This window comes from Argentina silus (genome assembly GCF_951799395.1).
Source record: "Argentina silus genome assembly, chromosome: 20".
Classification (NCBI taxonomy): Eukaryota; Metazoa; Chordata; class Actinopteri; order Argentiniformes; family Argentinidae; genus Argentina; species Argentina silus.
The window spans coordinates 2,935,326-2,947,538 of record NC_139674.1 but is presented as its reverse complement, the minus strand read 5'-3'; the positions used below and the strand labels follow the sequence as shown (position 1 = coordinate 2,947,538).

General features: G+C 47.3%; 1 protein-coding gene across 3 annotated transcripts in view; it reads right to left on the bottom strand.

Moving 5' to 3' along the window:
- Positions 1–7,106: 7,106 nt before the first annotated feature.
- Positions 7,107–12,213, bottom strand: part of brd1a (bromodomain containing 1a) — a 10,949-nt gene continuing 5,842 nt past the window's right edge. For 2 of the 3 annotated variants that reach the window (XM_083692577.1, XM_083692578.1), the window contains exons 8-13: positions 11,280–11,831; positions 10,880–11,006; positions 10,307–10,440; positions 9,569–9,678; positions 8,877–9,031; positions 7,107–8,616 (exon numbers count right to left, since the gene is read on the bottom strand). In XM_083692577.1, the coding sequence (XP_083548703.1) occupies positions 8,433–8,616; positions 8,877–9,031; positions 9,569–9,678; positions 10,307–10,440; positions 10,880–11,006; positions 11,280–11,831 (1,262 nt within the window). In that variant the 3' untranslated portion in view covers positions 7,107–8,432. Of the gene's footprint in view, positions 8,617–8,876; positions 9,032–9,568; positions 9,728–10,306; positions 10,441–10,879; positions 11,007–11,279; positions 11,832–12,213 lie in introns of those variants that run through there. The other variant, XM_083692579.1, reaches the window with a different exon arrangement.

The following is a 12,213-nucleotide window of genomic DNA, read 5'->3' as shown; positions in this document are numbered from 1 at the left end:
GGGTTCTGTCTGTCTGCCTGTCTGTCTCTCTGTTTGTCTTCCCTGCACTCACTCCCATTGAAGCAGTTGTTTCCACTGATGGTCTTCTTGGATCCTGTATCCATCTTGGAGAAGTCTGGGCTGGTCCGATTATAGCATCACAAAGAGGGTGGAGGGGATGAAACAGAAGGGGGACTGAAGACGGATGTCTGCCTGTTAGAATGTGTGCTTGGGAGACAAGAGGAAAACAATAGTGTTCATCCAAACAGAATACTTGTACTGCCTGATGAGACTGGGTTTTCACCACTGCCCTGCAACAAGTTGAAATCTCTCTCTCTCTTTCTCTCTCTCTTTCCTTACGATCTATCTCTGTCCCTTGCTCTGCTTCATTTATTTATTTCCTCCCCTCTCTCTCTCCCTCTCTTTTTCCCCGTCCACCTCCGCTTTTCCGGTGACTCTGAACCCTTCTCCTCCCACTTGGGTCCATTTCAGACAGGCACTTGGTCGCCTACGCACACAGCTGCTCCTGGTGCCACCATTCACGGGCCAGGACCACAGGTTCAGCCCCCAGCGCGTAGTAGGCATGAAAAAAGGCAGAAATGATACTTAAGCCAAAGGTCAAGGTTCACTACACACGTCTTGACCACACACACACACAGTATGGCAAAGCTACAGTAACCCGCCTCTATAGACATCGGTCTTGGGCGCGTTCTGGCCTTTTCTCCCTGGCGGTTTTGGGTTCGAGGGAGGATGAGCTGATCCTAGATCTGTGCCCGAGAGCAACATCACCTCGAAGGCTCCATCCCACAGCTTTGGCTGCGTGAGCGAGTAGATGGGTGACCCAGCAGCACACACAGCAGGAGGCTATCAACCGCAAACAATGGGACACGTCCAAGAGAGCTCTTTGTCACTTTGAATGCAAGTGCCATTTTGGCAGGGAGAAAATGCCCTGGATTATTTATTTTTTTGCGGGAAAGCGTACAATAATTATTTACATGCCTTCTCTAAAGGGATGAAATGCATTTCAGACAGGCAGTCGGTCGCCTACACACACAGCTGGTCCTGATGCCACCATTCACGGGCCAAGCCCTCAGGTTCAGCCCCCAGTGTGTAGTAGGCGTGAAAACTTGCTGGGAAAGCCAAATGGAAATATGGCCGTGCCAAAGCACGGTTTTTTCGTATGCCGGTGCTTAGATAAGAATAATTGTTGCGAATGTTTAATGGAAAATGAATAAACTTCTGTCCTCGTAAAAACACTCTGACTCACTGCTAGAGCTGGGCTTGGCAAATCAAACACATATTAGCGTACATATACAAAGAATAACTCGAGTGCGGTTATTTTCATGAGAACTGGCATATGTTTGGATGCAGAGAACATTTTCAAGTGTCGGCTATCCTCTTTCTATTCATTTGCATGTTTTCTTTTCATCCAGAAAAGAGCATTATGGGTTCCTCATGCATAGATTGAAAACCGACCTTGCATAGAGCATTGAACAGCAATCTACAGTAGGTCCATGTTAAACAACATCTCATACAGCATATAGTATTTGAATGATGTTATACTTTAATACCGTGAGAATATCACCCAGCCTAATCATGTGAAGCTTGTTAAAACTGTTCCTCTCCTTTCAGCATGATCCACATGATCACATGCAGACTCTGGTAGACCTACCGCTGTGCTAACCTAAATACCACCCAGTCTAGTTCATTAATGAGTATCTGACGCTAACCAGATTTTCCCATTCAAAAGGCATTGGCATCCATAAGTGGTCCATGTTTGATGCAGGGAACATGGAGTACTGTAGGCAGACTCCCTGCAGTGCTGCCTACTGCACAACCATATCTGGACTTCCTGTCCAGGTCCATGAATCATCAAAGACCTGGGGGCTTATTGATGAGAGTGGAATGGAAAGTTCAGATAGAAATGTATTGTTGAATAGACTTGACCTATGGAAGGCCCTTAATTACACACTTTCAGACAATTCATACACTTACACAAGACAATTAACGGGGATGCTAGGCGCAGGGAATCATACTTGACATTAACAGGTTAATACTCTGTGACGCATTTAAGTTTTCACTTAGCAGGCATGATACACACTAGAGAGGGAGATGCAGGGAGAGAGAGGGAGGGAGGGAGGGAGAGAGAGAGGGAGAGAGAGGCAGGGAGAGAGAGAGAGAGGGAGGGAGAGAGAGAGAGAGCGGGAGTGAGAGAGGGAGTGAGAGAGGGAGGGAGTGAGAGAGGGAGAGGGAAGGAGAGAGGGAGGGAGAGAAAGAGAGGGAGAGAGAGAGAGGGAGGGAGAGAGAGAGGGAGGGGGAGAAAGAGAGGGAGAGAGAGAGAGGGAGGGAGAGAGAGAGGGAGGGGGGAGTACTGCAGGTAATTATGCTGCATCCTCTTGTAATTTGTAGGGCAGTGTCCCTCCCCTTTGTTCTCTAATCAATAGTCTGTGAGAGCAGACAACAGCCTTTATTCAACATTAATCATTTAACACTATGAGCCTGGGCTGGTGGGAGCAGGGCACATTAAAACACAAACAGTGGAAATACTCTGATGGGAGAGGAAAATATCTGGCAGCGGTAACAGGTCCCTTCTGGAGACCACTCTGCACCACAAAGGGAGGAGGGGGCGATGGGGGGGAGGTGAGGTGGGAAGGAAGGAGAGAGAAAGAAAGGTTGAAAGGAATAAGAGAGAGAGAGAGGGGGAGAGAGAGAGAAAGGAAGGTTGAAAGGAATGAGAGAGAGAGAGAGAAAGGAAGGTTGAAAAGAATGAGAGAGAGAGAGAGATTAAGAAAGAAAGAAAGAAAGAAAGAAAGAAAGAAAGAAAGAAAGAGGTAGAGAAGCCAAGATTGGCTTTCATTATTTTAACTAGGTAAGTTATCTTGTTGAGAACATGTTCTATTTCACAATAACGACCTGGCCAAGATGGTGCATTAGCTCAGCAACAGAACACATATAGAGAGCTTATTCTCTCTCAGTTGAAAACAGGAGGCTGTGTGTGTGTGTGTGTGTGTGTGTGTGTGTGTGTGTGTGTGTGTGTGTGCATGCATACGTGTGTGTGTGTGTGTGTGTGTGCATACATACAAGTGTGTGTGTGTGTGTGTGTGTGTGTGTGCATGCTTGCATACGAGTGTGTGTGTGTGTGTGTGTGTGTCTCTGCTTTGACAGCGTCTCTGTTTAGTGCCTCTGCATCGGTGAGTGATGGTGATAAGCAGCAACTGGCAACAGCGTCAGGCTTCACCAGGATAAACCTGGATAGAGAGCTCCCTCTGCAGAGATAAGGATATTCCCAGCACTGATCTCCGAAGACAAGAGCAGGGCTATCTTAAGCCTGGGAGAATGGCACCTCTTCATACTATTGGCCTGCAGCTGAGTGTTGACATGAACTGTGGTGGATGACATTTTCGGGAATACCACAGAGAAACCTGTGTTTGTGGGGCTGGCGGGCGGGCGGGCGGGCGGGCTGGTGTGCGGGGTGGGTGGGCGGGTGGGCGGGGGGGGGGGGGGGGGTTGTTGCAGGAGAGTTCCGGTATCTCAAAACCTCTTTCATGATGTTCTTTGATGATATGACGGCGTTTGATAATACATGTGTGTAGATCTGCACACCTAGAAAAGGTTCTAGTGAGTACCAAAAAAGTACCAAAGTGTTCTCCGTGGAATACCCGGAGTTCTACATTGAACCCAAGGAGTTTAGGGGTTTCCCTACAGGGACAAACAAAGAACCCTTTTTGTTTCTAAGAGTGCAAAGTAAACTGTGTGTCACTCAGGTGCTGTGTGACTGACAGAACAGGTCATCTGAAGACTTGTAAAAATTTGATTGACACCTGTAGAGTGTTAATGAGTCCTGTAGGAGGCTGGCTTTAGACACTGTGCTGGAAAAAGTGACTCAGCAGGAACGTTATGGGAAACAAGCTGTACTAGACAGCGCTTGAGACTGAGTGGGTGTGGGCCTTGTGACGGGCCGCATATCAACGTTTCATTACATGTTGTTCGACCTTTGAAGCGGAACCACATTAGTGGAGAAGGCGGATTATTCCGCAGAAAATCAGTGAACGAAATGAGTGGCAGCAGGTGTACACACCCACCCACACCCACACCCACACCCACACCCACACCCACACCCACACCCACACCCACACCCACAAATCCCCAAATTGTCAACCCACCCCTACATCCTGACCCACCCCCACAAAGACACGCTCATAAAAGCAACACAAATCTCGGGACACACATCCTCCATGTATGCAGCAGGCAGGGTTATACTCTCTGAGAGGTAATTCTGTGTCTGTTTGTTAGAAAGACAGGAGGGAAGGGTAAAAAAAGAGAGAGAGTGTAAATCTAACAATCCGTACAGAACAGCCCTCTGGCGGAGCCCCTAGGATCAAATCCAATTCTGGTAAGATCCACATTAAGCCCTGTCACTCACAGCGCTGTCCTTGAAAGAGAGAGGAATGTTGGTGTGACTGGTCGAAGTGTGTCTCCCAAGAGCAGGGATGAAGCCTCGATGTGTGTACATGTACACACACGCACACACACACACACACACACACATGCACCACCCCCGGGCCACCCACGCCCCCGCACCTAAGCTGCACCGCAGCCAATCAAAAACACCAGGAGCAACATGCCTCACTGAGCATGCTGCTGCATGCCAAATCCTACACACACACACACACACACACACACACGCACACAAACACAGACAGACACACACACACACACACACACACACACACACACACACACTCACACGCACACACACGCACACACACACACACACACACACACACACAAAAACATATTCTGTGTAAGTAAACAGCAAAAGGCTCCTACTGCTTTGATGCCTGTGTACAGTAGCAGCACCACTTTACTGGAACACTGGACTTTGCTAATTACCTCAACTATACAAGTCATTATCCCTCACTTCAAAGACTATCACTATCAGGCCCCGTCCACCGGCTTCTGCTGCTGGCCTGATATTCACAGATAATTGGGTGATAACCATGGGGCTTTTGATGGGATGACATGTAAGGTTAGATAGTAGGTTAGATAGTACACACACACACACACACACACACACACACAGACACACACACACACACACACAGACACACACAGACACACACACAGACACACACACACACACACACACACACACAGACACAGACACACACAGACACACACAGACACAGACACACAGACACACAAACGCAAACGGAAGCATGCACACACGCTCGACAGTGGTCATCCCTTAACAAGTCCGCAACATCACATCAAGAGATCCGTTATCCAAAACCCTCTTTGACACGGCATCTCCTGCTAAGCTGTAAGGCTGCGGATGGTTACCATGCGATGAAAGGAGAGGTCACGGTGTCTCAGTGAGGTCCCGTTAGATCATCGATTAGGTGTAGGGACTCCATTGTGATCTGTTTGGATCCAGGTCAGCTCGCTCCTTTCATCTAATAGATTAACCGCCTCATTTCTAATCACAGTGGACTACATCAATAAATAATGTATTAGTTGGGTTGAAGCTTGTGCTGTCAGCCGTGTGTGCGTGCGCGCATGCGCGTGTGTGTGCGTGCATGATGCGTGTGTGTTTTTTACCCACCTGTCAATATGGCTGGTGTTTAGAGAGACACCTGATCAGGTTGTTTGGCTCCTTTATGAATGGTTCATTTTCTGCCAGCGGTTCCCAATGGTGCCACATAGAAATGTATGACAGCAAAAAATTCCAAGAGACTGCAATTTAAATTCTTTTGAAGTTGTTTGTTTTGGGCCTACCTTGGAAACAGACTATTTCTAATTCTCCTCTGTGGTATGTGTAAATGTGCTGCATAAATATTTATCTACCTAGGGCCTCTCCTATCCGGCCTAGTGTTTTCAACATAGCCACCGGAGAATGGGCCTATGGGGGAGAGAATGCTGAATATTTTTCATGTTCTCAGATGAAAGTTGGACTGTTTGTGTAATGTTTATGTAAGAGATGGGATTTAAAATATGCTTTCATTACCACTCACCCCTAATGGCCCTCTCTTCATGCCACAAATAGGACTCTCCTTGTTGTGCTTTGCATTTCAGGCACTGCCATGTGTGTGGGTGCCTGTGTGCACGTGTCTGCCTGCATATAAGTGTGTATGCATAAGCTATAAAGCCCACTGACATTTCCTCCTGAAGCCAGTGCAGGTGACGTCTGTGCGGGAAATATTATGCATTCATTCATTGTCGTCATCTTTCCAGTTGTCACCGTGGGTCTCACCAGCTGGCTGCTTTCAGGCTGCACCCTAACGCGGCCTCTGCCATGCTCTGCAGCCTGCGGCGCGTCGCCGCCCCGCGCTACGCTAATTAGCGCCCCTCAACTCTGTCAAAGTCATCTGACGACACTGATATGGGAGATTGATATTCACGCTTGACTCGCCGTCCTCTCAACCTGACTGCGGTGTTTACCTCCCCGCACAATTAGTATCTGATTGTGGAGAAGAGACAGAGGAGACTCTGTGCAACCTGATGTTTAGAGGCTACATTGCCTACATTAGCGCCCATTTCAAACACGGGAAATGCCTATTATCGATGCAAAGTGAAGCTACCTCTCATTTCGCATTGTTATTACCATAGAATTGCCTGAATGTCTCCTCTCTAAACTTGTGGAATGCAATCAATTTGAGAGGATTGGTTTGATGAAATGTATATTTTACATTACTGTGGTAGGTAGGCCAACGCGATATGGACGACTATATATGCCTATAACTATAAAGGTCAGACGCTAAACCCCAACTTTTATTTAGGTTATAGTTGGTTCATTAATTAGAATAATTTCTTATAGTTGCATCAGCATTAGCCATCTGACAGCATGACTGGTGTGAATGATAATGCACACCTGGCTACATGGAACCGAGCTGATTCTCAGAAGAAGCCTTGTGTACAGGATCTGTGTCTTGACCAGCAGCTACTCAAGCTGTGTGTAAAAGGGGTGTGCATTTCTATGGAGCCACAGCGCCCCCGCGTGGACAGTCGGGGACTGACAGCCCTTGTGAATAAAAGATGAAACAAATAACAACTTTTCAAAATTGTCTCATGAGAATTTCAACAGTTAAAGACGGAGAATAATAAAGGAAACAACGGTTTTATTGATTTCAAATCCTTGTAATTTTATTATCTGTGTATTGATAAAAAAAAATAAAGGAAAAAGTCCCAGCAATAGTTTGTATGACCTGATTAAAAAAAACAAAGACAATCTAAGTATAAAATAAAGTATCCAAAACTACCCAATGCTACCCAGAAAAAACAACGTACTATAAAAATGAATGTAATGAAGTCTATAGCTAAATTGATTAAATTACCAGAAGTAACTCAAAGGCAACCAAAAGGATCCACCACAAAATGTGCCAATTACCACTATCAAAGTTGTTCCTCAAAGTATAAAGTAATGTAAATACTTTACAATAAATTAACACAGGCACATCCTCCTACATCTACAGTAAAAGTCCTAGTAACAGTCAAAACTTATTAAGTAAAAAATAAATTTTACCTTTTTTTTTTCTTTTTTTTTCTCAATAACTTTCACACCACACAAATGAATCATAGTAAAAAAAAAAAAAAAAAAAAAAAGTAAAAATCTGGGCAGCAATTTTTTTTGGTTTCTTGAGAAAAACGCACTTTCGGTTTCCATAACAACAACAGACTTCCCATGTGAGCATCTGAAGTATACAGATATATATTCAATTATATAAATATGTACGAACAGAAAATAGACTAAAACTATCGTAGAAAACATTTTTTGATTACAAAAAGATTAATGCCAAGAGGAAGCTTATCTTTTTAAACTTCAATAACTTACAATAAAAACATTTAAAAAAAAATTAAAAGCGAATACTTTCCAACATACATAAGATATTTTCCCCCAATATTTACTGCTTAGGATTCAAACTATTGTCACAGCACTGGTAAATACCACACCGTAGTGCTAACATATTTCACCAAAGTATAAATACAAAAGAAAACAGTAAATGTACAGTACCCAATGTGTTTTTGATCTACAAAATAAGTTAGTGTCAGGCAATTGTACAGTTATTTACAGAGTTCATTAAATACATAGGTACTCTTGAGTGGAAATGGCATAAGTAAGTGAGGCGAGGGACGAGGGTAATGGAGGCAGTGGCTTGGGCGGTGAGGAAGAGGGGGAGGAGGAGGCGGAGGAGGAGGAGGAGGAGGAAGGTGGCAGCAGTCTTACAGCACAGTCATGGAGATGAAATGGGGAATCTGGGGCACATTCATTAAAGCAGCAGCCGTCAGACCAGCGGGGGCTGGAGGTGGGGGGTGGGGGGGGTTTGGGCTCCAGGGGCCCCAGTAAACACAGCAATGGTCTCTGGAGAGACGGAGCACAGGCCTGGCCAGGCCCCAGGGCAAGTCCTTGAGGAGTACATCTGGAAGGAGTGTGTGTGTGTGTGTGTGTGTGTGTGTTAGTCGACGTCGCTCAGGTCGCTGACCGGTTCGTCCTGGACTATGCTCAGGTGATTCATGGCGCGGTTGAAGGCCGTCTGAACGGCCTTGCGGATGCTGGACGACCGTCCCTCCATCATCTTGATCTTGTCGATGGTCTTGTCCATCCCCAGAGGCACCATCTTAGACTTAGGAAGCCATTGCCTAGGGGGAGAGAGAGAGAGAGAGAGAGAGAGAGAGAGAGGAAGGAGAACATCACCAGTTACTCTTCTCCTACTACAAACCACAGACAGATGCTGTTGGTGTGGATTGGTTCAAACAGATGATGGTGAAGTCACCCACGGAAGCAAATAAGTCATGTAAACACCACGACGTGACCACCGGAGGCTTAGAACATTGCGAAAGCCAAGTGCTGCACTTTGTATGTGGACGCCAAGTCGATTTAACGTAGAAAGAGCGCTCACCAGCTGCGTTTGTTGTCGAAGAAGAGGACGAGGAAGAGTTTCTCTTCGGCTTTGTACTGCATCTGCTCCCCCACCCGGAGGACGTCCATTGGGGGCATAGGGATGGACACCCCGTTGTGCTGACAGCCCACCCGAGGCATGTGGGGGTCTATGATCTACATAGAGGTGGGGATGGGGTGGGGTGGGGGGGGGGGGGTTACGGTATGTCAGTTTTGCCTTCTGCATTCACGTGTACAACCCACTCCGTGACCACACACACATACGTGCTTTGCATGAATGTATGCGGCAGGTACACGCACACACACGCGCACGCACGCACACACACACACACGCGCACGCACACACACACACACGCACAGAACCTGCTTGCCTTGTGATAAGAGATGCATTCACTTTGTCCTCTCCATCTAAGGTCAAATTGAACCTGTTTATGACTAAATGCTGCCACCTAGGGAAGGTTGTGTGTATGTGTGTGTGTGTGTGTGTGTGTGTGTGTATGTATCTGTATGTGTATGTATCTGTGTGTGTGTGTGTGTGTGTGTGTGTGTGTGTGTGTGTGTGTGTGTGTGTGTGTGTGTGTGTGTCCGCAGTGCACATCACTCACTCCCTGAAGATTCCATAAGGAGGGAAGCACTGGGGGAGAGATAAGTAGAGTCATTGTGCCAGTCATGCATGCAGAAGCTCACACTCACCAAGGCAGGGTAGGAGGGGTATCCACTACATTTTGCCCAAACTAGTTTTAGAGGTTCCAGAACAACTGTTGCAGCACTAGCAGGCATCCAAATATTGCTGTTGCCAACTTCTATGGAAGCGGGAATAACGACAACATCAAAGTTAGGAGGGGAGGTTCACTGCAAATAGAGCAAAAACACTTCCAAAAAAAGCCATGCTTATGGTGACAAGAGCATCAACGACATCATTAAAAACAACAACAACAACAACAACAACAACACAGGACCTATGCCCCCTCCCTCCCTCCCCCCACCCCCACCCCCTGCTGGTCTGACAGCTGCTGTCAAATACTGCACTACTGAGTAGAACGTCAACACAAACACACACCATACTGGCACCGGCGGCGGGGTCTTGAACGCGTGATGAAAATCTAGAGAAAACGTAACACCGGCGCACTTAAACGTAATAAGAGTTCAGACGGGGAATCATAAAGAGCTTTCAGATGTATTCGTGCGAGGAGCCGCAGAAGCCAGTGTGACTTGCTTGAGCTGGTACAGACTGAATGACAGCGAGGTAGAGAGAAAGAATATTACTGAGCAATATGCTCCGAGTCTTCTCCACCTGGCTGCCGCTCAATTTGTTTTCCTCGGCTATACACACACACGCACACGCACACGCACAAACACGCACAAACACACGCATGTCCATTCTACACTACACAGCACTGCTCTGGTAACACTTGGGCAAAACCAACTTACCGGCAGCAATTCTAGCAGCTTTGGCAAAATTCCCAGTTTCGATACAGGCAATCAGTTCATTTTTGTCATCCACAGTGTTTCTCCGGACGAGGGCTGGCTTCCCTTTCCCACAGGTTGGAAGACTGAGGGTGGTGCTGGAATCAGGAAGAAACAGCCACACAGATCCAGGTAAGGTTCAGGTGTATAAACGTCACAAGCCGCCCAACAAACTGTACCCCTATGGGAGGTATTGAGAGATGGGTGTTCTACTGTGGGATCTGTATCAGACATTTACTTTAGTTTACTTGATTTATTTGCAGAAATAGAAAGACAGTTTGTAAACAGTTCAAAAAAATCTAAAAGGCCTTGTCGGGTAGCTCCCCACCACAGTACAGATTCAGCACAGACTCGCACAGATTCAGCAGTGGGGACAAACAAACAAACACATTTTTTTAAAATTAAATCTACACATGAAGGGTCTAGCTTAGGGGGACATAGCTGTGTTGAGTAGTGATGGAATTCACCTGTGTTGATGAATTCGATTTTGCTTTCTTTCTGGCTGTTGTCACAGTAAAAGAGGTTTGCTATGTCTACCTGGTGCTACCTAGCAGACTGCCGCTGGAGGAGATGCTGGACTCTGAGGCACAGCGTCGGCGAGGCTCCAGAGGTCTGCTGGGACCCAGCTCCTTCACTTCGCCCCTGACAAAACCATTGGACAGGCCTGTAGGGGGAGAGAGAGAGCAGAGCAGAGAGTCCAGTCAGTCAGCATGTACATGTACAAACCATAGCGTGTATTGTACCACATTTTCTTCATGACTGTTGACTGTTCATGCCACCTGCTATGTCACTACTACGGCAGTGTTATGTAGCCTTTATGACAGCGTTATGGTCAACCCAAAGATCTCTGAAGACAATGAGTGCCATGAGAAGACCCCCCCCCCCCTCATTCTCTCTCTACGATATGTTAGTGGAAAAGAGACTTTGTGTTGTTTACCTGTGTCAAGGCGTTTCACTGCGGACTCGTCCTCCCCCTCCACGTCTCCCTCTGCCTCCCCCTGGCTGTCACCACTGGCACCGCGCCTCCTCTTCCTGGTGTGGAGCAGGGTCTCCAGCCTGGGGATGACCACTGACAGGAAGGTCTTGGTGCCCAGCTGAGGGCACGCCGCCTGGTCATTGCCCTCCTCTCTGCCCCCGGCGATTCTCTGGGGTTTGTGGGGGCTAGTGCTCTTGGACTTGCGGAAGAGCACGGCGGTGCGGCGGTTGACCGCGCCGGAGGGCCTGGCGAGGGTGGAGGTGGCCACGACGCTCACATCCCCCTCCGAGAGCAGCAGAGGGGCCTGGGAGTGACCGTTGAGCTTCTCTTTGGGGGGAGCGAACAGGCCGGGCTTCTCCCCGTCGAACTTGACCCGTCTCTGGGGTTGCGTCTTGCCGTCTGTGGCTGGGGAGTCGACGGGTTTGAGGGTGGGGGGCTCAGAGGCTCGCTCGGAGTGCAGGAGAGGGGGGAGAGAGTCTGAGGGCTCCAGCTTGGGAGGTAGAGACTTGTCCCCTGTGAGAGGAAAAACAGAACAAACAATGAAGAATAGATATCTATTCTAACCTGGTATACATTACAAGAAATACTTAATAAATCACAACAATAAATGTTGAAAGGTAAGTCTCTAGTAAGAAACTGAAAAATTCTTGAAGAATACTCTCCGTAGGGAGGCACAGTCTTGAGGGTGTTCACCCATACAAGGCTTGCATAGCAACGCTCAAGTCCTAAATGATTAATGACATCAATGACATGTCTACTCATGAATGCTTTGCATTCACATACGATTTGAAGCCAGGTCTGGACATGGCCACACGTGCCCCAACCACTGTGATGTCCTGAGGCAAGGGACATGTGATCTCCAGGAAATGGATGGCAATCCCAGCTGATAATTCCT